This window comes from Populus euphratica, unplaced genomic scaffold (assembly GCF_000495115.2).
Source record: "Populus euphratica unplaced genomic scaffold, PopEup_1.0 scaffold2.1, whole genome shotgun sequence".
Lineage (NCBI taxonomy): Eukaryota > Viridiplantae > Streptophyta > Magnoliopsida > Malpighiales > Salicaceae > Populus > Populus euphratica.
In genome coordinates this window covers 2,673,169-2,686,212 of record NW_011499846.1, presented here as the reverse complement: position 1 = coordinate 2,686,212, position 13,044 = coordinate 2,673,169, and the positions used below count along the sequence as shown (strand labels likewise).

General features: G+C 35.2%; 2 protein-coding genes across 5 annotated transcripts; one reads left to right on the top strand and one right to left on the bottom strand.

Annotated features, from left to right (window-relative positions):
- The first annotated feature begins 1,097 nt into the window (after positions 1–1,097).
- Positions 1,098–6,050, top strand: LOC105131472 (pentatricopeptide repeat-containing protein At1g09900-like). Of its 2 annotated transcripts, XM_011034482.1 has the most exons (3): positions 1,098–4,192; positions 4,282–4,498; positions 5,319–6,050. In XM_011034482.1, the coding sequence occupies exon 1, from the start codon at positions 1,226–1,228 to the stop codon at positions 3,896–3,898; it is 2,673 nt and encodes an 890-aa protein (XP_011032784.1). In that variant the 5' UTR covers positions 1,098–1,225; the 3' UTR covers positions 3,899–4,192; positions 4,282–4,498; positions 5,319–6,050. The 2 variants fall into 2 exon arrangements, with proteins under 2 accessions (XP_011032784.1, XP_011032777.1); XM_011034475.1 differs by having other exon boundaries at positions 1,098–4,498.
- Positions 6,051–6,251: 201 nt separating this feature from the next.
- LOC105131437 (probable receptor-like protein kinase At5g47070) lies at positions 6,252–9,435 on the bottom strand. 3 transcript variants are annotated; one of them, XM_011034412.1, is made up of 6 exons: positions 9,089–9,435; positions 8,688–8,767; positions 8,293–8,657; positions 7,862–8,122; positions 7,200–7,322; positions 6,252–7,122 (listed from the first exon to the last, which is right to left on the bottom strand). In XM_011034412.1, coding segments are annotated over exons 2-6 (1,302 nt in total). In that variant the 5' UTR covers positions 8,689–8,767; positions 9,089–9,435; the 3' UTR covers positions 6,252–6,570. The 3 variants fall into 3 exon arrangements, with proteins under 3 accessions (XP_011032714.1, XP_011032732.1, XP_011032723.1); XM_011034430.1 differs by having other exon boundaries at positions 8,293–8,665; positions 8,696–8,767; positions 9,089–9,434; XM_011034421.1 differs by lacking the exon at positions 9,089–9,435 and having other exon boundaries at positions 8,293–8,665; positions 8,696–9,074.
- Positions 9,436–13,044: the final 3,609 nt, after the last annotated feature.

Below are 13,044 nucleotides of genomic sequence, written 5' to 3'. Positions count from 1 at the left end.
AAACTTAAGTAATTATTTGATTTCAACCAAATCAAATATAAATTGATAACAATATAGTATGTAACAACTTATTTATAAAACTAGAAGAATGGTTGCGGCGACAGTGACGACAATAGGGGAACGATGGATTTTTAGGCACAAAAAGGTCAAAGGATGTTGAAGGACTAAGATAAGTTTTATGTTTTGTTGATTTAAGTGAAAAATCTAAGTGTTTAACAAGTTTTTTAAGAGAGAAGTGAGGATTTCAATGGATTTTCCCGTGAAAGAGAAATAACATTGTGTGTTTAATATGCTCTTCTTAAATCTTAATTAATGTCGCACTTGTGGAACATTTTTAAGAGAGAAGTGAGGATTTCAATGGGTGTTCAATATGCTCTTCTTAAATTTTAATTAATGTCGCACTTGTGAAACGCGATATTTAATGGATATTGCGCTTCAAAAATACAATAAAATAAAATTATATCATTTCACCCAATCCTTTTTTATCAGTATCTTTTCCCTGCATTTTTAAGTTTATCATGCTAATTTTTTTTTTAAAAAAAAAACCCTAAATTTTTCAATTTGTAGCACCAGACAAAGGAATGTGATGTGAGGTGAATTATCCAATGTTTTTATTGAAATGCAAAGGCAGTAACTCTTATAAGATTGAGTGTTACAAAATCTAGCAGCCAATAGGATATGGAAGGTTAAGCTGTTACGCCAGAGGTTTTTTATGTACATATTTCAATAAGAGATGGTATTTTTGTCTGGCTATAGTATAATGAAAATCATTTCATTTCTTCATCCTTCTAAAACTATATCATGTACGTTGAAATTAAGAATTTATGGAGAAATGATCTTACCATAATATTATTAATTAAAATTTTTATAATTAATATTATACAATAAAAAGGGCACTGATAGTTATTTTGCAAGAAAAAAATATTTTTAAATGATTGTGAATTAGTAAGTAATCAAACTTATTGCATTAGCGTGGAGCGAAGCGGAGGGACCAACACAGGCGGTGCTGGGATACCGCAAAACCTAAACTTGCTGCTCTGTAGCTCTAGCAAGCCCAATAAACCCAACCTTGTCAAACCCATTGGAGCCTAAGATGTTCAATCTCTGTCCATAATATGAATCCATTTCTTGCAAGAATCCAAACTGCGGTCCAAAATTGAGTCCCCCTTTTCTCCACGAAGAAGATCAAAACCCCAGCTGAACCTCACTCTCCGGCGGCCCCCGGATGTCTGATGAAGTAGGCTATGTGGTGGGCAACTCCCTTAAGGTACACTACTTTAAATCTCCCTTGTTTTCCCACCAAACACTGAACTCGCAAATGTTAACTCTCTTCAAACTCACTTGTCTCCCCAAAAAGACAAATTCTTTCTGTTCTAGTTCCTGTAATACTAGAAAGATTAATTATTTTGACCAGTTTTTGCCTCTTTTTGATAAAAAGATCGATTCTTTAAGCTATTTGAACTCAAATGAGAGGAGGAGAGTAGTTGTTGGGCTGTCTAGAATTATTAAACAAGGCCAAGGTTACATTTTGAAGGGATTTGCTAAAAAAAATTGCCCTTATTTTTTAGTTAAGATTATGAAATCATTAGAATCTAGAGAAACTGCATTTGGGTTTTTTAAGTTTGCATTTCAAGATGATTCTGATGAAATAGTCAAGTCTTCTTGTGTTGCGGCACATGTTTTAGGTGCACAGAATCTCAAGTTCCTCGCTCAAGATGTGGTTTCTTGGGTTATTAGGAGAGTTGGGGTTGATAGGAGTAGGGAGGTAGTGGAGTTTATGTGGAAAAGGCATGCTGAATTTGAGTCGGATTTCTCAGTTCTTGATACGCTTATGCGGGGTTTTTTGAAAGTGGAAATGGGTTGTGAGGCGTTGGAGATTGTGGGTAGGATGAGGGAGGTGGGTTTGAGGCCAAGTTCATCAGCAATTACAATTCTTTTTAAGTTGTTGCTTAGAGTTGGTGATCATGGTAGTGTTTGGAAGTTGCTTAGGGGTATGATTCATCAAGGGCCTAGACCTTGCAATCATAACTTTAATGCGGTGATCCTTGGTTTCTGTAGAAAAGGACATGTTAAAGTTGGGGAGAGTTTGTTGTGCGTGATGCAGAAGTTTAAGTGTCAACCAGATGTTTATGCGTATAACATTTTGATTAATGCATACTGTACAAGGGGACAGACTGTAGATGCACTTGGTTGGATGCGCTTCATGATCGATAATGGTTGTACACCGAGCTTGGTTACTTTTGGTACAGTCATAAATGCATTTTGCAATCAGGGAAATATGATAGAAGCAAGGAATCTTTTTGATGGGATGAAAGAGGTCGGTCACATTCCCAATGTTATATGCTATAATACGTTGATGAATGGATATGTTAAGGCGAGGGATATTGGTCAGGCAAACATGCTTTATGAAGAAATGAAGAGCAAGGCTATAGCTCCTGATTGTACAACTTTTAATATTCTGGTTGCAGGGCATTATAGATATGGAAGAGAGGAAGACTGTGACAGATTGTTGAGGGATTTGTCACAATCAGGCTCGCTTCCAATTAGTTCACTATATAATATTTGTGTTTCAGGCTTGTGTTGGGCTGGCTGGCTGGATGAGGCCATGAAACTTTTAGAGGATATGCTTGAGAAAGGAATAACTCCAACTGTAGTTGCTTTTAATTCAATAATAGCAGCTTATAGCAGGGCTGGCTTAGAAGAGAAAGCCTTTAAAGCGTATAGAATGATGGTTAAATTTGGTTTATTTCCTTCATCTTTGACATGCAGTTCACTAATCATGGGTTTATCCAAGTTGTGGAGGCTGCAAGAAGCTAGGGACCTTTTGTATGAGATGATAGTAAAAGGCCTTCCCATCAACAAAGCAGCTTTTACTCTGCTTTTGGATGGGTACTTCAGGATGGGGGATGTGGCAGGTGCTTATAGCCTGTGGAATGAGATGGAAGGGAGGGGGATGCATCCTGATGCTGTTGCCTTTTCAGCCTTTATTAATGGTCTTTCTATAGTTGGTCTAGTGGATGAAGCATATGATGTATTTTTACAAATGTCAAAAAAAGGGTTCGTGCCCAACAATTTTGTGTATAACTCTTTGATCCGTGGCTTTTGCAACAGTGGGAGGCTGCAGGAAGCATTGATGTTGGAGAGGGAGATGGCACTAAAGGGTCTTCTTCCTGATATTTTTACTAGCAATATAATCATTAACGGTCTCTGTAAAGAAGGCAGGATGAAGTCAGCAAGTGATGTATTTAGAAACATGCACCATACTGGGTTGATCCCTGATATTGTCACCTACAATACTTTGATTGATGGATACTGTAAAGCATTCGACACAGTTAGTACAGAAGAAATCGTGAATAAAATGCATGCCACTGGATGGGACCCAGATATCACTACTTATAATATTCGTCTTCATGGGTTATGTACTGGTCAGAAAATGAGTCGAGCTGTGATGATGCTGGAGGAGCTTATTTCAGCAGGTGTTGTTCCAGACACAGTAACATACAACACTCTTATGAATGGTGTTTGTACTGACATTCTGGAGCGTGCCATGATTGTAACTGCCAAATTGCTTAAGATGGCATTTGTTCCTAATGTCGTTACAGCCAATCTACTATTATCTCACTTTTGCAAGCAGGGAATGCCTGAAAAGACCATTATGTGGGGTCAGAAGTTGAATGAGATCTCCTTTGGTTTCGATGAGATTTCCATAAAATTAATGGATAGAGCCTTCCGTAACATCCAAGATAATGTTAACTTGCCAAAACCACCACCTGAAAAGAGCCTGTTTCTGGATTTCCTCATGTACGTTACATACGATTATTTGAGCAGAAATAGTCCTCAAAAGAAAGAAAATCAGGGTTCACTTAAACGGATGGAAATTGGTTATGGTGGATCCTGAAAGCTTGTTGGATGGGTTTCTAGGACTTAAGTTTTCGCGATGTGCAAAAATCTGTGTGAAAGCAGAACCTGGCATGCCTTGTTGAAGATTACCCAGCTGTCTGCACATTATAGTGGCAATGAGTTTTTGAAGCACCATGCATAAGGAGACAGTAATCTTCTTTGGTTGATATGGTATTAGGGAAGCTGCTTGCTGCTCTTGGAAACTTGCATGCTGTAGAAGAGATACAAGAATAGGGTATAACCTAAAAGAAAACGTGGTTTACCCATCAGTGAATAGATCAGCTAGTATCAGGTAAAGCAGAGCAGCAGAAAATAATATGTTTTACCATCCTCATTTCTGAGGAAAACTGTTCACTGAGTTGATTTCTGTTCATGGTGTAGAATTTCTTGTTGATGCAACAGCATAAATGGTGGGATGAACAGGCTAATGTGTAGGCTCTGTCGACAATTGGAATTAAGCATGCATCCATTGGCGTGGGGCCATAAGGGGAAAATATAAAATCTTTGCAGATAAATGATCATGGCCTCTGAGTTCATTTCTTGGCGTGCACCTGCCAGTATTATAGTGCACATTCTTGTTCGAAGACTATCTTTGGAGGTAATGTGGGCTCTTCACCTCAATTTTTATTATTATTCTTATGATTGTCTCAGGGCTTTGAAGGGTATTAAGAGGGGAAATTCATGGTTGAGGGTATTATACCATCTCAGCCTCTTAATTAAGGACGCATGGAAGCCAATCCCAACTAGTTTAGAATTTAAGTGGGTATATATAAGTTTGAATTATTATGCATCTGTTACAATTTGTAGCTTTGCCACATGGCCAAACTCGCTGCCGTATTTGTATCTTGTGTTAATAATTCCGGGCTTTTGAGCATTACATTTTTCCGAATATTCTCTTTGAGAAGTAGATTTAGATTTGCTTCAAATCTGATTATTTTTGTGTGAAACAAGTATTGGGGCTTTGGGGTGGATGTTTATGAAGAGCTTTCAGCCATCGAGTCAAATTCATTTATCGGCTTAGGTTGAATCTTTTTCATTTTTTATAACTGGAAACAACAGAACATTTAACAGGTAAAGTTCCCTCTTTGCATTTTATCTATATCAGCAGTCATGGTGTTTAACCTCTGCCATAATATTCAAAATTTTGTTTCTGTTCTTGAGGAGATGCAGTGCATGCTGCTGACATATCCTTTTCAAGAACGAGTGAAAGAACCGCGAACAAACACATATTTTTGTTTAGTTGTGCACATTTCTCCTAAACCTGAGTCTCGCAGTTTCTGAACTTTTAACCGTGTACAGCCAAGCTCTAAAATCAGTCTAATGGTGACGAAAAAAGGGAACGGGGTGGTTATTGTTTTAATTTTTCTAAATATGTTTAAGATGATGACCATTTCCTCATCTTTTGTTACTGTTCACAGATGGCTTCCAACGTTTGGATGCATCCTTCGGCTTTTTATGGTTTCGCTGCTGCTACATCCCGAGGCGAGAAAGTTGTAGTTGCATATCTTCTTTGACAAGATAATACAAGAGAAATTCTGAAATGTTTTCTGTCCCCCTTTCACTAAGAGAGTTACAATATATATATACATCAAGAAGTATCAAAACCCTTAATTCTAGCATCTAATAAACATAATCAGATTCTTTAATACTAGGCCTAGACAATAATTGAGATCTTTAGAGAGAATCCAGGGATATACAGCTATGACAGAAATTAAACAAAGAAAGAAGAATATAGTGACAGCTATGAAAGAAATAGAATAAGAAAAGGAGAATATACTGACAGCTACAAAAGAAAGACTAATAGCTATTAAAAAAATGAAATAAAAGAGAATATATTGACATTCTTCACTGCCACCCCCGCCCTGTCCTCCTGTTCTCTCCATTCTTCTTTATTGTACTCTGTACTCTTGGACTTTGACACGATGCTTGGGATTCGAAGTAAATGACCACAGTTTCAGGATAGAGAATGGCAATGAGGATCAGATACACGAGATGGTTAAATTTGGTTTGTCTACAGATGATGCTTGCAGCTAAAGAAGTTTCGAGTTCACAGTGATGGTTTCTATCCACTCGTGGGGTGTGATATTTGGATTGAAGAAATGGGTGTGGCAGCCTCGTAAATTGCAGGCTGATATCAAGAAATTATCGGAGCTCTTTACTCCAAAAAGATGAGTTTACCATGTTGCAAAATTGCAATCACTCGCAAGAGGGGCAGAGGCTAAAGTCTGCCCCGTGCTCCTTGAAGACTTCTCCTTGCAGGTGTTGATAAAATCATCTATCTGGATTATCCACACACGGGCGCGCGCACAAAAGAACTCGCTAGATATTTTTTGAGTCAAATAAAGTGAACCGATTTAAATCAATTTATCCTCATTCCGTTCTGCTTTATTTCCTTTGTAATTCACGAGTTTCTATACAAGTAGTCTGCTACAGAAGCCACGCAAAAAGCGAAAGACAACACTCTTCCACGCAATTTGCCTGCACACAGAAAAGGCCCGCCTCTTCAATTAAAACTACCATGACATATACTAGCATCATCACATTTAGAAACCAGCTATTCACTTCCACATGAAAGTTCTTCGTGCGAGGTTCTTAACCAGTTAATCTAGTTAGCTTGGAATGAATCATCAGAACACACCAGTGCGCCAACATGCAATGCCAGCAATCAATTCAGGGTACTTTGGCCCTCTGCATGATCGCAAATCTTCTTCTACTGGCATCGTCAACGTGCTCACTGAGTTTCGCCAGGTGTGCCATTCGCCGTTTCCAAGACTTGGAGGCCTCTACATGATCCAGCTTCTTACTCGAGTCAATCAGATCGTCATTTCCAGTGGCTTCAAAACTGTTCTTCGAAGGGCTTCCTTCTGATGAATCTTGGATTATCTGTTCCAAGGTCTCCGCCACCTGACTCATCTTTGGTCGATCTTTTGCGCTCTTTAACAAACAACTGTCTGCTAACCTGGCAATCCTCCGAGCTGCACTCATAGAATACTGGTTTTCAAGTCTTGGATCCATTATCAAACCAAACTTTTTACTATCAGCAGGGAACTGCTTTACCCATTCCAATAACTTCTGCTCCACTTTCGGCCTGTTTCTTTCCAACGATCGCCTGCCAGTAAGAATCTCATATAGTACCACACCGAAGCTCCAAACATCACTTCTGGCTGTGAGATGCCCTGTCTCAATGTAATCTGGCGCAGCATATCCATATGTCCCAACTACCTGTCAGCATAAAAAGAATCCCATGAGAAGGATGCAGTCGGCATCTAATGCAACAAACAAATGTTCATGATACTTACTGCTGTTGAGACATGCGTTCGTCCAGCCATTGGTCCCTCCCTAGCAAGCCCAAAGTCTGAAAGCTTCGGTTTCAAATCTTCATCTAATAACACATTGGAAGTCTTGAAATCTCGATATATAACCTGCAACATCAATTGCGAAAAGGAAGTAGAAAAAGGTAAAAAATCGAAGCACAAACTAAAATCCAGAGGACCTGAACATGACATATTGCATGCCAAGTAGTGAATATGACAGATTAGATGAATATTTAACTAACACCATTACTTATGGGCAGAATCCAAGGACACTGAACTACAGATTTAGACAGAAGGAACCTGTTATCAAAAGTTTTAATGTTGCAACACTTGTTGCTTCATTCTTCTTACTGTTGTAAAAGGTACCGAACTACAATCAAGCCACGGGAATCACATGATTTCAGTTCATAAGAAAGGTTCTTCTCTAAGATTTTCTAGCACAGGTCAAATTCAGATGCCATAAAGCCTCGTAAAAGGAGGTTGATCCACCGGAGAGAGATTATAAGGTTCATTAACCAAAGTTCAGTCCTCTGGAAATTCTATGAAGGAACCTACAAGGGCTCTCTGTTTGTATTCCCATAAACAGCACTGATATATGCAGATGCGCGTGCGCACAATTACTTATCAAACATGTTTTAGACGAGAACCTGAACTTCCAACCCTTCATGTAGAAAAGCTAATCCTTGAGCTGCTCCAAGTATTATTTGTAATCTTGTCTTCCAGGGAAGCACAGGATATGCCTTGTTGAAAAGATGATCGTCTAAACTTTTGTTTCGCATAAACTCATACACAAGAAGTCTCTGGATACCTCTTTCGCCATCCACGGCACAGTATCCTAAAAGTTTGACAAGATTTGGATGCTCCAGAACACCAAGAAATTGAACTTCGGTCACCCATTGTTTATGACCCTATGAGAAACAGAAAAAATGAATAAGCAGTCACCACTTGAAGAATGAACTTATAAAAGATGGTTACCAGAACATTAAAGTGAAATTTGAACTCAAGATGGACTTGTCACTAATATTCAATCCAATTGCATATATAATCTTATGCAAACTCCCAGGCTTAAAAGTCATACCTGGAAGCCATCTCCGTTAAGCTTCTTAATTGCAACAGCAATAGGGTCACCTTCTCCGTCAGCAGGCTTGATTGAACCTTTATAGACATTACCAAATCCACCTTCCCCAATCTTAAACAGCCTACTGAAACCATTAGTTGCATTTCTGAGCTCTGAGAAAGAAAAGACTCTCAGATTATGAGCCTTCTCTTCATACATTTCTGATATACCTCTCTGTGAATTTTCTGAGCATGAAGAATTGATCATCCCATCAGTAGTGCATGAAGAATCGTCGGTCTTCGTTGTACTCCTCTGTTTCAATTCCGGTGCTGATCTTTGTCCCCTGCTTCTTGATTTGTCCTTAAAGTAGTACTGAAAACACTTCATTTTTTTTAATTTTTTTTTGCAACGTTTTTTTTTTTTTGCAAACTTGAATGAGTAGAACTAGTGGTAGGGATCTCGTTCAAATGCCAAATTTTTTGCCTGCCTTCAAAAGCTGATCTTGAAAGCACAGAGAACAAAATTCACACGATCAAGAAAAAAGGTATCAGCAAAGCTCCAAACTTCAGAACATCGACATGATATCAGAGTGAGATTGAGTAAATCCAGACAACCAATAAAAAGATTCACAACAACAAATGAAAACACACAAAAAATGGTCAAAACTTAAAATAACGCGAACCAAAATAAGAAACAAGAAAACATGGGGAGAGAAGAGAAATTGGGAGGTTTCACGCATGAAGACAGCATATGGAGTAAAAAGAAGTAAAAAGAGAAAACTAGAGATATAGACATGCAGATATTCAAATACTTTTACCAAATAATAGAGGTAGGACAGACTTCCATGGATTACTTTTCTTGCTTTGCTTCTATTCCTTTTGTTGAATAAAGAAGCCTCTTTTGGCTTCTCTTTTCCTCTCGATTTTGGTAAACCATGGAGAAGCTTCGATGAAACTTCAGAGCCAATAGGGTTTCAAAAAGATGAAAACTTTCTTCTACGTTTTGTATCTGTTGGTAACGCTTTGAATTCTGAACCCTGAGAACTACTTTTAGTTTCAGGCAAAAAGCTTGCTCAGATTGACCTGTCTGGATTTCTATACACACACAACTATGTATGGGGTCCAAACTGAATTATTAAGTTAATGGGCATCCCTTTAATGGTCAAAAGCCTGGTTAATCAACAACTTCTGGTTAAAAACAAAAACTTAAAAAAAAATGGATCCTTGTATTATGTGTCCTAATTCGATTCGAAAAGGATTTGTTTTTAATGGAAAGAGTTAGCGAGATTAGAATAAAAAATTGCTAACAACTATCAAGAATATTCGAAAATCTGTTTTATCTTAAATATAAGGTTGTGTACATCTTCAAGGAGACTTTCTGCTCGTTGAGATTTAAGATCTTTATGAAGAGAATTGGAACCCATAAATCTTCAAAGGGATGGAGTGAGAATTCAAGAATGAAAGAACAAAGACAATCGGCACATATAAGGCAAAAATGAAAATAATGGAATTAGTTTTTTTCATTTTTCTCTTATGAATAGTTTTCCAAGCTTTTAAGTTCTTTACGCAATTGCATTCGTGTGATATGTTTTTTAAAAATATATTGAAATAATTTTTTTATATTTTTAATATTGCATGAAAAAATCATAAAAAAAATCTAAAAATATTAATTTGATTTTTTTAAATAAAATTTGAAAAGTATTTTGTTGGGACTAAAAGAAACAATTGGCACCATGAATCAATTAAATGGGTATGAAACAATTTTACCTTCAAAACCACCAAATTAACCATCCAGGGAAAATCTTCCAGTTGGGAAGTGACAATGGACAAGAGAGACTTAATGAGGTCATTCTGTAAGAAAAACTTCAAATTAAATATTTAGTTTTGAAAAAATAAACAAAGTAAAGATAGAAGGTGTGGACTTTAAACCTCGATTTCACCTACTTTTTTGTAAGATATACCTGGAACACGTCCATGCGAGTTGGAAGTATTCGAGTTCTGTCACTGTTAAGAAAATGTCGAGAGCCCGTTAGATAGCATGAGATTGACTAGAGATTCCTCAAGCAACAGACAGAACTGACAGCATCTAAGTGTCCCCATGCCCATGGTCAACAACGTTTCTTGCTGGCAGGGCACTGCTAAATTATGCATGAAGTCTTTTTCTATTAATTATGCTGATCGAGTTGACAATTTAGCTCCATAGGCACCAGAAGTTTTTTTCTTAGAAAAAAAGAAGCAAGACCCTTCACGAAATGTATGGCTCATCTCTCTCCGGTGAAGAGGATATAAGCTCGATGTTACTCTTGCAGAGAGAAAAGGATGAGGTAATTCGGCAAAGCCGATTGAATATCTTATAGAACTGAACCAATAAAATTTCTTAGTCAAATTTTAATGCGATAGAATAAACAAATAGAAAATCATGGTTTTTTTTCATTTACCTAGTTGTCTAACATTTTTACAATGTAGTCCCTGCGTTTGAGTGTTGATTTTCCAATTAACTCATCTTTATCTACTCTCTCTGCTGTTCCAACTAAGATCCGTCTCTCTTCATTATGCCCACCCACGAGATTCAAATCATCGATAGAAATAAAAACCCTAGCAATAATGGATTCAACAAACTTGAGTTTAGATTTCTCGTTTCTCATAAGTGGATTCGACTAGAAGGAAATAAATGTTGCTGGGCCATCGTGATGATTGTAGAGATTTTCTTGGTATGTCGTGAATGTTTGAGGAGAGAAGGCAGTGGTCATTGTAGTTGTTGTTGTGGGTGCACCAAGAAGTGGGATTGGGCGTGGAGTTGACGATGAATTGAGATAGCGTGGGTGGCAGCGGTTTCGTAGGTGTTCGAAGACGGTGGCTCCCTGGGTCTTGTCATTTTGACCACTTTAAGTTTATGAGTAAGTTAATCGGAGAAGGGAAAAACTCATGTATTATTGGATTGCGATTATCTGAGCATCGCTAGATTTATTGGCAAAAAAAAAAAATAACATGAAAAAAATATCTAGATGCTATCAATTTTTATTTAAAAAAAAACGTTTTTATAAAACCATGTGAATGTGGGGATTGATTAATTTTAAATAAATAATAAAAATATAATTTCATTTAAAAATAAATATTTAGGATGATATATGTTTTATAAATATCAAGATGACAATATATCTAATTAATTTATGTCAACTTGAGTTAACTTGTCAATTTATATATTGAAATATGAGATTATAATAATTTCATATAAAGTAAATCAAAATAAGTTATGAAACCTAATTTTCAATCAATTTAATATTAAATGATAAAATTATAAAAAATAAATAAAAAAGATAAAAAATAACCCGAGTTACCCTATTTAATATGTAGTTCAGGTCATAATTCCAAGATAACTTAATAGAAGAAAAACTAAGATAAATTATAAATCACAATGCCTAATAAAACTAGTGATAAATTATGTAATTAAAATTAAAAAAATTGAATAAAAGTGACAGAAAAAACAACGTTATGAAGTTTAATTTTCAATCAATTTAATGTTGAATGATGAAATTAAAAATAAATAAAAAAAGATAAAAAATAACTCGAGTCAACCTATTTAATATATAGTTCAGGTCATGATTCCAAAATAACTTAATAGAAGGAAAACTAAGACAAATTATAAATCACAATCCCTTATAAAACTAGTGATAAATTATGTAATTAAAATTAAAAAATTGAATAAAAGTGACACAAAAAACAACTCGAGTAAGCCCGGATTAACCTGTCAAACTCGTGATTCGAATCATGAGATATGAATAATCTTATAAAAAGCAGCCAAAACAAATCACAAAACCTAGTTCTCAATTAATTTAATATTTAATGATGAAATTACGAGAAAAATTATTTAGAAAACAAATAAAAAAAATATTAAGTCAACCATTCAAACTTGTAGTTTAAATCATGAGATTATAATAATTTTATAAAAAATAAATTAAAATAAATTATAAAATATTATCCTCAATAAATTTAATTTTGAAAAATATAATTGAAATTAAAAAAAAAAACATAGATTGAAAAAAAAAACACCATTCAAGATAATAGTGTTTTGTAATGAGAAGTATGATAAAATTCCCTTTTCTTTTATTTTTTTGTTAACTACATTATTGATTTGCGTTGCGGATCAGGTCAAACTCTTCCTAAGCATTAAAAAAAAAGTTGCTAATGTTTCTTTTCTAATAGATTTTTTTTTTAATTATGTGAGGGTTGACCCAACATGATTTAAATAACTTTGCGGATTCAAAAGCAATCTAGATAATCTGTAAAAAATAGTTTGATTAGAAAAAATTCAAAATAATATCTTTTTTAATATCAAAATAACAATTTAATACATTTACTTAGATTAACCTGAGTTAATATATCAAAATTATGACACGAGTTATAAGACTATAATAATTTAATAGAAAACAAATTAAATAAGTTATAAAATTTTATTTCCAATCAACTTAATATTTAAAGATAAATTAAAATTAAAAAAATTAATTAAAAAAATCTAAAAAATAGCTTCAGTTGATTGGTGAAATTTGTGACTATTTTCGTTAAATTAAGATAATTCTATAAAAAATAAATTAAAATAAATTGGTAAATTTAATTATTAATCAACTCAATAATATAAAAATTTATAAAATTTAATTTTTAATTGATTATGTTGAGTTTAATATTGAAAAACCAAAAACAACATTGATTTAAAAACAATATACGCCTGGGAGGAGAGGTCTCCTCCTTTAGTTTTTTTTTTGTTGTTAATTAACGA

Bases quoted from the DNA above. Each gene is read 5' to 3' on its own strand.
- LOC105131437 (XM_011034412.1), bottom strand. The intron at 8,123-8,292 runs GTATGACTTTTA...TGTTTCTCATAG, and splicing joins TTAACGGAGATGGCTTCCAG to GGTCATAAACAATGGGTGAC. The intron at 7,323-7,861 runs GTTCTCGTCTAA...TTGATGTTGCAG, and splicing joins ATGAAGGGTTGGAAGTTCAG to GTTATATATCGAGATTTCAA.
- LOC105131472 (XM_011034482.1), top strand. From the start codon at position 1,226: ATGTCTGATGAAGTAGGCTATGTGGTGGGCAACTCCCTTAAGGTACAC.